The following is a 15,300-nucleotide window of genomic DNA, read 5'->3' as shown; positions in this document are numbered from 1 at the left end:
TCGAGACCCTTGGTCATGGACATCCTAAACTATGGAATGGTCTCCCTAACACTGTTTGGGACACAGACACACTCACTCAGTTTAAGTCTTGACTAAAGACTCATCTATTTAGCCAGGCATACCCCTAATTTATCCATTAACTCACAATAAGGCTGCTTTAGTTAGGTCTGCCGGATCCAGAAACATTCCTCAGAAACATTTCTAATAATCTATAGCTCTGCAATAAATTGAATGGCATCTACACTAATATTATTCTATTTGTTTCCCTGTATCAACCTCGGGATTCATATCCCGAGCCAGATCCAGCTTCGTTCCTGCTTTCTGTCAGACTCCACTCCTATGTGTCGCTGAGTGATGACATGATGTTTTGGGTTCCTTGCCACAGTCACCTTCGGCTTACTCACTGGGGTTCTAAATACAATTATTTAATTATTTATATTTACAATCATATTTAATCAAATTATACAATGATGACTAAGAATTTATAGATATTACAGTTTCACTGTCTGTTAAAGCATGATTTTCTGTAAAACTGCTTTGAAACGATGCGTGTTGTGAAAAGTGCTATACAAATAAAAATGACTGAACTTAATGAGTTATGATATGGAGGCATCAATAAATAGCCCCATGAATGACTGTATGAGTACATTTCCATTTAGTAAACATTTAATACATTTACAAGTAGTTTTCTTTCTTGTGTTGATAAATGTCCTATTGGATTTTGGGCTAAAAGGGCTTATCCCAAAAGCATTCTTGTGCTAAAAAATGTTAGACGTGATATAACAGACCGATGTCTTGAGGCGCACTACTAAAAGTTGACTTTCTTTTTCACCTGAAACAGTATCTTAAAAACACTAGACTGCTTGGCAACACACTGAAAAATCAGCTGGACACGGCACAACAGTCAAAAACCTTAATCTAAAAGCGCAGATTTACATCGAAAAAGAAATATATGGAAAACAAACCCAGACGGAAACAAAAATAATCTGTGTGAACAGCCCTTTACACATAACAAACACACCTGTATCTGCTCGGGGGTCCATTGGTCCAGGTTGACTGATTTGACACGTGATATATGCACTCCCAGGTTACGGTGGATTCCAGCACAGCGGATACACATAAACACACCCAGATTCCAAGAGGCCCATCGAGGTCCTGCAGAGAAAAAGAAAGCAGGTCGATTTTAAACTTGGAGTTAACTGCTGTACTTCTCATTATCTGAAACGTATAAGTCAAATCATAACAGGCAGTGAAGAAACAAAGGATAAAATAAATCTTCTTAGTCATGTTGCTACCTCAAACTGCCTTTTAAATTTGCCCCTCTAAGGCACTGAATAAACTGTATTCTGATTTGATTGCAAAAAACAATATCTAAACGATACAATTTTGCTGTCCTAACAATTCAATCAAGTTTTCTAAGCAGAGATGAGAGCAGCAGGTAGCACATCTGCTTACGGCTTTCACTCAGTCAATAGACAGACAATATACAGTGCATTAATAAAGTGTTCAGAACCCTTCATTTCTTTCACATGTTGTTGTTGCAGCCTTATGCTAAAATGTTTTAAATTATTAGGATTTTTTTCCCCACATCAATCTACACTCAAACCCCATAATGACATAGCAAAAAACTGATTTTTGATAACTTTGCAAATTTATTACTAGAAAAAACTGAAAGATCACATTGACATAAGCATTCAGACCCATTGATTTGACACTTGAAATTTTGCTCAGGTGCATCCCATTTCTCTGGATAATCTTTGAGATGTTTCTACACTTTTGAGTCCACTTGTGGCAAATTCAATAGATTTGACAATGATTTGGAAAGGCACACGCCTGTCTATATAAGGTCTCACAGCTGTAAATGCATATCAGAGCAAAAACCAAGCCATGAGGTCAAAAGGAACTGCCTGCAGAGCTCAGAGACAAGACTGTGTTTAGGCTCAGGGGAAGGCTACACAAATATTTTGTTTGCATTGAAGGATCCCAAAAGCACAGTGGCCTTCATAATTCTTAAATGAAAGTTTGTCACTCTGGTTGAGCTCCAGATATCATGAGTGGATATGGGAGAAACTTGCAAAAGTACAATCATCACTGCAACACTCCACCGATCTGGGCATCTGATGAAACTGTTTGGCCTCAATTCCAAGCATCATGTCTGTAGGAAACCAGGCACCGCTCATCACCTTCACAATACCACCCCATCGTTGAAGTATGGTGGTGGTAGCATAATGCTTAGGGGGTGTTTTCCAGCAGCAGGGACTAGAGGACTGGTCAGGGTTGTAGGAAAGCTGAACGCAGCAAAATACAGAGATATCCTTAATGAAAGCCTAGTCCATCACAAATCAGTTTTTTGCTTTGTCATTATGGGGTATGGAGTGTAGATTGATGTGAAATTTTTTTTAAGCATTTTAGCATAAGGCTGCAATATAACAAAATGTGAAAAATTAAGGGGTCTGAATACTTTCTGATTGCAGTAATCTGCCTCAGTGAAACTGCATTGCGAGAATCCAGATCTCATCAGCCACAGAAAAATTAGAATTTTGCAAGAATACAGTGTGTCTGTGATTAACTTGTGTTTGTGTGTGTGTGTGTAATATTCAGCATGGAGGCAGCCCGGTGAAGTCTCTTAGCCCTTTTCCACTGAAATTGCAATGGTTCCCAGTCGAGCCTGTGCGCCGCTGGTTCACTGCTGGTACAATCTGGAGCCTATCGTAAACCGGCCGCACTTTTCCACTGACCTGAGCCAAACGGTGACGTAACACTTATGGTCTACGTGGTAGTTTCACGTGACTATCTCAAACATAAACAAACATTTTATTTCAAACATGCTTATTTCCTTCTTATGGTCCCTGTAGTCAAGTGTTGTTCAATTTATTTATGATTTGTTCAACTGTCCGATTGAAGGCGGCATGCATCATTTTGTGCTGCACCTTCATTCAGAGTATTTTTTTCCTTTGCAATCTCTCTAGTTTATCTCGGATCTTCGTAAATACCATAATCGCAAGTAGAGCACTTGTTTCGTCATGTTACTTGAAAGCTTTTATGTCTGACAATTTTGTTTTTTATTGTTGTTATAGAGTGAAAAAGTACTCCTTGCTGCAGACGGTAGCTACTGTTGTTGTTTTGGGAAAACTTTACCATGGTGACAAAGCATTATCCCACCCTCCATCCCCTGAAATAATCGGTTCTTGCGTAGAGACCAGGAAGCTTTTGGGGCTGGTGCGGAACCAGGTTTTCGGCCCCGGAACAGCCTTTTCTGTGGTGGAAATACGTGGAACAGTTAGAGAATTTGAACCATCCCAGGAGCCCGCACCCCAACCATGATGGTGGAAAAGGTCTATCTGTAACCAGACTGTAGATGCGAAGACAGACAGAGACAGAGGTTGTGTATCTCTCAGCTATGTTCGAAGCTTGGTAAGAGAGATTAAAAGCAAGCTGATAGCATGAAGGCGAGGAGGATTTTGGGGGTGCACTTGAGCGGGCCTGACAGTTCTTGGCTGGTCAGTTGGTGTTGGTGGGAGCACTGCTCCTGACAGGCTATTAATCACAATGTTTGCCAGGAAATGGATTTCAGTGGTTTTCCCTCCCTCTTTGGCCTTATCTACACCTGTCAGCCATCTTAGGACATGTCCAATTCTCTTCCTCTGTCTCACGTGCTCTAACAGCATGTTGTCGTATCCTTGGTAGCAGGAAGAAAGGATCTGTAGGATGCTTGGCATGGGTTTGAATGCCCATTAGGCAACAGTAGAGTAAACCACTGCACTGGCCCTGGCAGTGCCGAACACACAGCTCTTCCATACCTCGTATACACATGCACACACAAGCACGCATGCACGCACACACACACACACACACACACACACAAGGAAACCATTAGCATAACAAACAATACTGCACTGTTTCTTCATTTTACAAGCGTGTTCATAATTCATCCTGCATGATTACTACGATTTTGATCTCGCTTCAGTTTGCCATTCAGCTGACAAAAGAGGATGGAAGCACAGGAACAGGCTGATAAGATTCCCTCGACATGCGAAAAAGCACAAGAAAAAATTGCGGTAATGAGATAGAGCTCGTTTCAAAGTCTCTTATCTCTCACCCATCCAAACTTCAGTTCGGCTGGCTGTACAGGCTCCATCTGCCACCCTCCCAGATTTATTAGCCCAATAAAAGGCTGCAAGATTGTGTTTCACACCACTGCACCAGGAGCTGCATTGCTCACCCACAATTAAAGAAGGTTAATTTGTCATTGAGTGGAGCCCGGCGCAGTGAAGGGTGCAGAGCCCCTGCGAAAGGGAAGTGCTGGATGAACTCTCCACCCTCCCTTCTGGACAAGAACTCTGTAGTGGGGACTGGATATTCTCCTCCAGAGCTTTACCAGATGGGGAATGAAGTAGATCATATCTATGCCAGCAGCATATCACCCTGCAGATCTCACCTGGTTACCCACTGAAGCCAAGCAGGCTTGAGCCTGCCTATTACCTGAATGGGAGTCCTCATAGGAAAATCTATGGTTGCTGCCGTAAAAGGTATTAGGGAGGCCAGCAGGGGCTGTATATTTTGTGGTCTGTGTGAGTCCTAATGCATAAGTATAGTAATGGGGATGCTATACTGTAAAAGCACACCCTCTTTTGGATGAGACATTAAACCAAAGTCCAGACTCTCTGAGGTCATTAAAAATATGCATTATGCATATATGAATGTGCTACATAACTGTACTCTCCTCTCCACCAATAGCTGGTGTGTGGTGGGCGTTCTGGCACACTATGGCTGCCGTTACATTATATAGGTGGATGCTGTACACTGGTGATGGCTTAGATTCCCCCTAAACCATGTAAAAGTGCTTTGAGCACCTAGAAAGTGCTATTAAATGCAAGAAATTATTATTATTATAATTATTATCATAAGGCCCCTAGCTTACACATGGTTTAATGTTCATCTTGGGTCTAAACGTTATCTAATGTATCACTCATCATGTTTGTGGTCGGGCACATTTGCTGTGTAAACGATAATGCGTCCTGATGTTTCCCAAACAGCGGCGAAAGACTACCTACTCGTGTAACATAATTATGTTGCTAGAACAAGAGTTTTAATGGAATAGTTGACCCAAAAAAGAAAACCTGGCATAACTTCCTAACAATCATGCCATTTCAAACCCGTATGACTTTCTTTAATGCTAAATACAATGAAAGTTCTCGAAAGAAGGACATCAAGAAGAACATTGAGAAGAACATAAAGAACAGACATCAAGAATTCCACTGATTTCCATTTTTTTCTTGCCACCATATGCCTATAAAAGACTTGGAAATGGCGCACAAGCCACATAATTCTTGCAGGATATTTTTGGGTCCTTTAAGCTTTAAAATGAGTTACTATCAGCTACAATTGTATTGTGCAAAGATGGACTGGGATATTCATCAACACATCTGTTGTGTTCCACATCGGAAAGAAAGTCACATGAGTTTTAAAAGGACTCATGAAAGGGGGTATTTACACTTGGTGAATTCATCCGTTTTCACTGATCAGATTAAATATGCACAATATTTTTACACTTGGCCACATCAATGTATCTCCACCAAAAGGGTATAATTTAGATCTTGAACTCCTGCTCTATATGCAAATAAAACAGTTCACTTCCAACATAATGTTAATGCCAGGTAGCAAATTTTAAAGGTGTGATTTATTATTTGATTCCAAGTGGCTTTGCCCGTGCACATGTATTTATGTGCGCACACTATATTTTTACACCTTAGGTGTAGTGTAGTCTTGGTTGACGTCAGCACAGATCAGTATTCAAGATGCATGTTAATACCACTATAATTATTTTTGCAGGAAATTCAATCCAAAAAATTTGTATATACTGTATTACATAACCAGTCATAATGCCTATTCTTCTATAATTCAGTTAAGTTTATTCATAACAAATGCATATTATTTCTAGCATCAGTGCAAAAACAGCTGCTAGAGGCGAGTGGTGTGATATGTCACAGGTAAATTATATAAAAAATATAAAATTATAAGAATTATAATAAGCAAACCCTGTGACAGAAACTGTTTGCTGTCTATTACTGTCTGTCGACTTTCAACTTGGCTCGTCTCACAGCTCGTGTGGTTTAGTGACAGGTCTACGTAAACAGATAGTGCTGCAAATGGAGGGGAATTGGCAGAGGTCACACTCAAGACAGGCCATGACCAATGACCATGCCCCAGCTCCGTCTGTCCTAAAATTGTGCAGAACGAAAGATGGTGTCTTAAAGGGTGACTCTGGCTACTCAAATGACATATGCTTGCATTTTCTCTCTTTTTCTATTTTCTAAATCCCTTCATTATTCGCACAGCTGGTCGTAGCAGTCCAGTCCCTCAGTCACCACTCACTGGCTAATAATTCAGCATTCATCTCAGTAGAAACCTGAATCTGCCACTGTAAATAAGTCCACAATACAGCGATGTGTGAAAGTGCCGTATGAAATGGTCTTAGAATGGCTAAGGCACTCTATATTTAGACTTGAATATAAAACACAAGGTTGCATTCAACAGCTGGGTGGTAAGATAACATTATATTTTTGGTTGAGTCTGTGTGTGTGGTCCTCCCTTGAAAACTCAATTATAAGGTGGCAAAATAAATGAATCAATGTCTAAACCTTCAGAGGGCCCTGGGACTCTGTGTGTCTGTAAAGCGGGAGATTTACAGTTGGCACTCTGGTACCCGGGTCTCTGCCCACATCTTTCTGGAGTCACCCCAGATTTATAAGCCTGTAGCTCTTTTGTCTGTATAGAACACATTTAAACAATCAGCCATGCACAATGTAGGATGTGCCAAACACATACACAAACTCTTCATCTCTTTGTCCCACACACGTCATGTGTGCCTTTGTAGCACCTGTCTCACTGTAAATTGAATGGCCACTTCGTTCAGTCAATGTCACCCCAAGGCTACAAGAAAGCATTTGTCAAGCAACAGTCCCCTTATGCCCACCATCTTTCACTTCTGGGGGCATGGGTAAATGTGGCGACAAGAGCCCCTCTCTCTCTCTTTCTCTCTTTTAAATTCCTTCCTAATTCCCTCCATCAGCTCTGCCAAAGGGGGAGGAGAAAGAACAGAGAGAGAGATAAAGAAAAGGAGAAAGAAGAGAGGGGCACTGTACTTCACCTAATAACCTCAAAAGAACTTTGAGGACACTCCAGCTATGGTTCAAAACACTTCAAAAGGCTGGTGCTGATTGTATTGGTCTGGTCCAGGGACACTGGCCAGCTGCTGTGTCTCAGGACCCCACAAAGCTGCCCCCTGTATTGCCTGATTAGGAAAAGCTGATTAGGATCCAACCCCTGCACCACATAGGCCAAAGTAGAAATGGCAGAGTAATAGGAGTGTACTAGAGAGGTCTTATTATTGGTCTGTGATTCAAAGGGGTCGCAATTTAATACTTTTGAAGCATTTTACTTTTTCAGACAGTTATAATTTATTTTTAATGAGCATTTTCCACCCTTCTCTCTGGCCTTCTCTCTCAGAATAAAACAGGGTGTTTTTGATGCCAAATATTTACATTTTCTGTATGTAGCTCAGTTATGATTATCTATCCTTCATGTACTGGCCTAGCTCACAGTGTAGCTCATCAAGGCATGCCAATACTAAATAGTAGTTGATAGGTAAATGTCGGCAGTCATATATTAATGTGTCTTCTGAACAACAGACAATTTCTAAATCACGTTTCTTCTTTTTTGGTCTGTGTTGTCTTGGCAGGGAGCTTTGCATTGCATATGTCAGATTGTGTCTGCATACTACTTCAGACTCTTATTTAAAGAGCAGGAAAAATTATTTATGGCAAATATTTTCCATTGTGTGTCTTCTCTATCAGCCCCTCCCCCTTTTTGTTATGTTAATAACACTCTATCCCCAGTCAAGGTACAGCAAAACCCTCTAATTTAGCTGCAAAGCGGCACAGCTTATTAACTGTACATAGAGGAAAGGTGTTTAAACTGATTAAATGGTAAAATCACAAACAAGCTGGACCCTGACCACAAATTAGAGGAAGACAGGTCCATCAAGAGAACATACTTTTAGCCTACATGCAAAGAATTTTACTCAGGGTGAGCTGCATTTTAAAGGGGATAGTTCACACAAAAATAATAGTAATGTATGACTATCTTAAAAAAACAGTTGTTAGAGACTGACAGTCTCCATCCCCATTCACTTTCATTGCAAGAAAATAAAGTTTCAGTAAATTATCCTACCTGCCCAGTAGGTGGCGATATGCATGAAGAATGTGAATCACCAAAAACAAAAGAAGAAGAATGTGAAAGTGGAGGTTGATGGTAAATAAGGACTTAAATATTGATCTGTTTCTTACCTACACTTATCATATTGCTCCTGAAAATATAGATTTAAAGACTGGAGTCATATGGATTTCTTTATGCTGCTGGCTGGGCAATAGGAAACATGTAATCAGATACTGATGATATCTTACAAAATCCAGATGTTGATCGACAATATTGGGAAATAGCAAAACCATGGAAATAAGCACCCGCCTCCAGGAAAATGCAACAAGGCTAAATCCAGTTTGCAAGCTCCTCGTCTAAATGCAGATATTTTATGCACATGTCATTTTGGGTCATCTACCCACAAAAAGGCAGGCGACCTGTGAGACGTCTCAGAGAAACACATGACAAGAAATGCTATTAGATGCAAAGATGTTGCTTTAAGAAACACACTTTATTGTATTTTTAAGAACAGACAAAAGATTATCTGTCAGATTCTGATTCCAATTCTCTGTTTGTTCAGAGGCCTGTCTTGTGGAACAAGCGCATATAAAGAGTTCTCATTCTTTCTGTTTCATTCATCTTAAAACTGTTTGCAAGAATCATGTCATCTATGAGAATGCTAAATATGAGCTCTGATAATCTCAGGAGGTGCTGTGAGAGTAGTTTGCTTTATTTCCATGGAGCAGTTTGCAGTTAACATGCATTGTGAAAGCAGTTTCATCTTTGCATTAAAGAACCAAAAGACAAAAGTGATTAAATCATAAAATAATACAAGACAATTTCACCTTGAACCTAAAATTGAGTTCCATTTTATTTTATTTTGGCACCATTAACTGTAAAAAAAAAAATAAAATAAAAAAAAAAAAGCAATACAAAACAAAATTCGAAAAGAACAGAGATTTGGCAGCATTATTTTGGGAACACAATGGAATTTATTAGGCTTAATTATTATGATTGTTATTACATTTATAATTGTCTTTAGTTCTTAATTTGTAGGTTATTAGTAATTTTCACCTGTTGTCATTGACAGATACTTGTGTGATGGCAAATGGGTAAATGTTTGGATTTGTGAAGGAGGTTGTGGTGGTTGTCATATGTGAACAGGAACAATTTGGAAATACCAGTACTATAAACTACAGTATATCTCACTGCAATTTAACGGGTTTAATGTGAAAGTGGCTAATGATTCATGATTCACCGGCCCCACAGTAAGACGCATATAAGACAATACTTCTTTCACTCATAGCCAAATTAAATATGTCGTCTTCCCTAAAAGATACATAAATGTGAGTACATGGGTAACCCTGAATGCACTGCAGCATAGTAATAGAAAACAGCACAGAAATGCTGGCCACACACACACACAGCACTTCTGCTAGACAATGACTGTTTTTAAACAGAACAACTGCTGCAATCTTTAACAGTGTATGACAGTGCTAAAGATGTTTATCTAATAGTGTATGTATGTGTGTGTGTGTGTGTGTGTGTGTGTGTGTAACGCCTCATTGGCTCTGTCAGGGCAAGCCATGCTTGTACAGTGCATCTGTGTGCATCTCTAAATGACTGTGAGTGTCGACTGCTGAGTATAGGTCACTGCACAAAACATGCTGGGAATGTGATTGTGGGATGTATTCATAAACAGGAAGTGAGGCCGCGGGAGCTTCCTGTGGTGGCACTCTCCCTTATCTCTAGTTCCAAAGAGAGTGTGGAATCAGCACAGAAGTCTCTCATAACACAAGCACACACCTGAGTGTGGGCATGGTATGAGCACGCACACTTTTTGACTGCATCAAGTCACCCATTGAGCCTTTATAAATTTACAAGGTTTCCAAGGACATTTTGTTTAGGCTACACACTAGTAATTACTTTGGTATTATGCTATACATGTGATTTATGAGGACACCCCTAGTGTCCCTGTAATTCAAACAGCTTTAAAAACCTACTTAACCACGTTTTGTATTTTGAAATGATAAAAATGACAAAAGGTTTCTGTGAGGGTTAGGTTTAGGGGATAGAATATATAGTTTGTACAGTATAACAATCATGTCTATGGACAGTCCTCGTAATGATAGGAGTACCAACATATATGCATGTGTGGTGAGTAAGTGTGTGGTTTTAAGGTTAAACTGGTATTTACAAGTGTTTTATGCTATAAATGTGGTTTATGAGGACATATCATAATTCAAATAGCTTAAACATACTAAATAGTTTCTTGTTTTTTTTATTAATTTTTTATGTAAAAATGCAGGAAGTTTTCTTTGAGAGTTAGGTTTAGAGGTTGTGTTAGGTTTAGGAGATAGAATCTATAGTTTGTACAGTATAAAAATCATTATCTATGGAGAGTCCACAAAGAGAGCCGCACCATTTTTTATCAAGAACTGGTGCAGAAAATGTGTTTGGTTATGAAACGCAAGAACAGAGTGAGGGGGAAATATGCAGTTCTGCCCCATCCATCACAGTCGTGCCTGTTTGTGTGGGAGAGAGCTGTATGGAATAGGGATGGATCATAATTGTCATCTAGTTGTCCAACAATCAATTTGATGGTTACTTAATTAGCATGCTTATAGTAACATCATGTTGTGCTTCAGCTCTAAGACACATTGCACAGTAAATACCTCTCGGAAAAAGGTGCATCTTAAGACCCTGATATACTTCATACAAAATCGAAGAAAGAACGAGTGTGATATAATTTAGGACAAAATCTGGCCAAAATGTATTTTTGATTATATTCAACATTCTCTGATAACAATTTATCTTCTGCAGTATAGCTTCTAAAGAAAATGTACGTTGTTTTAAAAGTAGTTATATTGGAAAACAAGCCAAAACAAAAACAAATCAAAAATTTATTTTGTTGCAGTGTATAATGGAGAGAAGACCTCCTCTCTCACCTTTCTGTTCACTTCAATCCATCTTTAACTCACAGAAAAACAAACTCTCTCTTATTAATAAAGCTACATATTGCCAATTTTCTTCACTATAAGAAATGCACAGTGACATATATTATGAATCAATAAGTCGCGAGCCATCAAGTTATAATCTAGCTGCATTAAGTGTGTGCGCTCGAGGGACGAGCCCCCCACCACAGAGTGTGAATCAGCCGGGTACAATTTCAATCTCTCCCCCTTAGATTGGGACATTCGCGCAACTCATAGAAAAGGCTCGGACCACACAGATAAATGCCAGTTTTGGAGTTTGTAGTTATTAACATGATCTCCTTCCATATTATTTTAACTATAATGCATTAAATATAACTGCATTTAAGATGTAACTCCAGAGTGTTTCCTTTAAAGAGCTTTGGCTCCACTTATTCCACAACGAGAATGCTTCTGTATTTACTTATTTCTGCATTATAATGCCCTCATTCTTTGCAATCTACATCACCTGAAGCTGTTTGGAATGTTTAGAGTGCGATCAACGTTAAATGAGATCAAACGACTATTCGACAATGTGAATTTTTGTTGACAATTTTTATTGCTGACATTGCCGATAACATTAACTAGCCATTTCAGCCCTACTCTAGAGCTCCACTTACCTTGAGGCAGACAGCTAATTCTGTTTACATTCGTCAGTCAAAATCAGTCAACATGAACACACTGGCATGTAGATTTATTAGCGAGCTGGTGCAAATTTACCAACATTTTGACGATTGTCATGTAGAGACATTTTACAAGAACATGTCAAGCGATTTATTTTTTGTTTATTTAGTCTACAAAACTAATCAAATCTACAGATACACTCAAGTGCGTATTCACTTATGTGCCATCTGCAGCGAAAGCCATTCACATATCTCTCTAAAGATATGCCGCTCTTATCATCATTCTTTTGTCTGTTTTTCCCCTATTAACACTCTTTTATACACCCACAAAAATGGCATAATCGATGTATATTATGGCCGCATAGAGTGTTGTTTGCTCCAAAGCACTATGAATTCAGAATGTAAACATGACAAATAAAACATTTCTACTGCATATATAAAACATTGAATCATCAGACTGGTTAAAACTTTTCTTTACCTACCTCATTTATGTAATTAATGATGTCATCATACAAAAACGCAAGCTCAAGTCATTTTACTTCCTGAACAAGTGCGGACCAAAGTACATGTTGCTTTCTTACCAACCGGAACACAGTTCCACTGCATCAGAGCTCAGACCACCTACTACAGGTAGTCTCGGGGTCTGTACAACATTCCCCAAATCAGCTTTCACATTGCCTACTTTTCATGTGAAAACCGCTCTGTTTTAGACTAAAAAGCCAGTGTGAAATCAACTTAAGATTACCCTATGCTGCGTCTGTGATTGTTTTCAGATCCTTTCTATGCAAAGATCAACCCCATAAACACCCACACACTAGGAAATATAACCCAAAATGAAGTGTGAAAAACAGGCGCACAGCAAGTGGATCTCAATACCAACCATAACGAAGAGGCAGCGAACCGCAGAGCCGAGAAAATTTATCTAGAAAACTAACCGTGAGATGAAACACTGACACTGAATACATATCGACTAGTTCCTCTCTGAACTACATGAGAGAAAGAGAGAGAGAGAGAGAGAGAGAGAGAGAGAGAGAGTTCCAGCAGTACTGTAAAATCATTCTTTAGAAAAGCTCCAGGTAAATAATCAAAATAATTTACAAACAAGGAAAATCAAGGAAAAACGCATCCAATCAACATATAAGATCTAGTTTTTGCTGATTTTACACAGAAAACAGTTTTTGTTTTCACTGATACCCTCTCAGTATGGAGTCTGAATTCAAGTCACAGTGTAAACACCTCTGAAGAGCAGAGCACAGAAGTTTCAAAGAAGGAAAAGACAACACCTTAACATCACTCATCCAGAGAGACAACAACAACAAATAAAGAAAAACTGAGAAGAAAAGAGAGGATAAGATAGATCTTAATTCAAAAGGAGCAGATTTCTCCAAAATGAAGAACAGAAAAAAACATTTTGGACAAAATACAGTGCCAGTGGAACTGGACATTTGCTTGTTTTGGGGTTTTATTTAATCATTTTTTATTTATTTATGTGTAATATATTTCCTAGAAGAAATATCAAAAACAAACAAAAAGGCATTTTATTTTTTCAGTTGATTGTTTACATTCTAAAATCAGATATGGCCAATGCAGCATGTTTGCCCCACCCCTTTGCTTACCCTCAGAAGTGCTTGGAATGTTCCAAACAGCATCATAAGCAGATGAAGAAAAACCCTAACACACTGGGCGAATTCCAAACTGCGTTTTTGAGCCCTTTTAGTTTCAGGCGATGATAAAGTGGGAGTGATCCATGTCTTTCATTAGTCCATTCATCAAGTGTGTTCCAAACAGCCATACAAGACGTGACACAAGTGCCCTGCTCCCTTCAGAGTTTCCACTTCAAGGGCTCAGTCCTTCAGAGGGGAGTAGGGCATATTGATTCTCACTTCCATTTGGAATTTGGCCACTCTTTGCTGACTATAATAAAAGTGTCATAATCAACCTGTTATTTTACACTGAAAACAACCATTTATGGCACTCAGCTTTCTGCCAACACTTCATCACCAAGAGAGGCATCTGCAAAAGCATACAGATCCCGGTATTTGAAAAAATTGAAAGGAATAATGAAACAAGATTTTTAACTTTGGACTTATATCAGAATGGCACTGTCATGGTTCAGGGATCAGAGGCTGCTCTCAAACCATTTTATGGGAGATTTTGTAACAATTAAAAAACAGGCACTGTCTAATGCAACTCCCATACAAGATGACCACAAAGATCCAAATACCAGCTCTTCTCACGTCAAACACATCCAAAACACAAAGACAACAGCAACATCTTTGAAAGAAAACTTCTCACTCCTGGAGATGAGGTTCTGGAACTGAAAGAATTAATAAATGCCCCACCTAAAAGAAAACAAGATGCATAAGCTTACAATTGACTTGATAAATTTAAAAGACAAGAGATTGAAGACTTGCAGAGAAACAAAGAACAGATGACACAAGAACTTCAGCAAACAAAAGAAGATTTGAGGACGTTAAGAAGACAACTAACAGAGATTAAGAAAGAAATGCAGGAGGAACTGTCTGTCTTGAAGTCAGAACTTCGGGCCAAAGATGGACTTATCTACGACCTGAAAGAACAGCTCAATTCTGTTTCAACATTCATCTCCTGCTAGAACGTCAATATCTCCAGAGACACTCATTGTAAATCTTTAGCTAGAACAATCACCAGCGATGGAAGAGCTTCACTCCTCAACAGATCCACAAGATCAATCCCACAGTATGGCTCCAGACATCCACAGAGAAGCACAGGTTCTTATTCTAATGGACTCAAATGGCAAATATATAAATAAGAAACTGTTTCTTCCAAAAATGTAGGACCAGAAAATCTGGTGCCCGAACACAAGAAGTGACTTTGAAATCCTCTGATAAAAATCTGAATGAAACCTACCAGCACATCCTTATTCACACTAGAGCTCGACCAATATGGGATTTTTATTTTAGATCGATACTGATTTTATAGGGATATAGTTAATTTTTGAGCTGGAATGAAAACAGACCTTTTCTATGTGGATGATATTACTATAAAAAGGTACTCAGAAGGCTGCTTTCTTAAACAAATATTTTTATCAAAGAATATTTTACATTATTATTATTGTTATACATTGTCAACACTGGAAAATGTACAATATTTCCATCTGAAATGTAGTGGAGTATAAGTATAAAGTACCAGAAAATGCCATGGTAATCCTCAAGTAAATTACAAGTACATCTTAAATGTACTAAAGTACAGTTTTCTTGCTTATCAAAACATCATAAGCAATATTTCACTGTTAATGCATAACAAAATAGTCACAAACAACTCATGGTTCAATGCTGCCGAGTCGAGAGATAAACAGCGGCAGCGGTGTTGCACCGTATTCTGCTATACAAGTTCTGGGGAAACTTTTAAATGGTGGAAAACCAGACTTTTAAATATTATATTTTGTAAATGCAATGACTGGAATTGTTCGGTTGAAGGGGGTACCAAACTACAAATCCTGAATGAACCAGTTTGGTGAATACATG

General features: G+C 38.8%; 1 protein-coding gene across 4 annotated transcripts in view; it reads right to left on the bottom strand.

The window, feature by feature from the left end:
* The window catches only part of LOC127617645 (stromal membrane-associated protein 1-like), a 142,587-nt gene that overhangs the window by 102,210 nt on the left and 25,077 nt on the right, over positions 1-15,300 (bottom strand). For all 4 annotated transcript variants that reach the window (XM_052089661.1, XM_052089660.1, XM_052089663.1 and 1 more), the window contains exon 2: positions 1,022-1,155. In XM_052089661.1, the coding sequence (XP_051945621.1) occupies positions 1,022-1,155 (134 nt within the window). The remainder of the gene's footprint in view (positions 1-1,021; positions 1,156-15,300) is intronic.

This window comes from Xyrauchen texanus, chromosome 24, assembly GCF_025860055.1.
Source record: "Xyrauchen texanus isolate HMW12.3.18 chromosome 24, RBS_HiC_50CHRs, whole genome shotgun sequence".
NCBI classification, from domain to species: Eukaryota; Metazoa; Chordata; class Actinopteri; order Cypriniformes; family Catostomidae; genus Xyrauchen; species Xyrauchen texanus.
The sequence above is the reverse complement of the archived record's forward strand: the minus strand, read 5'-3'. Positions and strand labels throughout refer to the sequence as shown.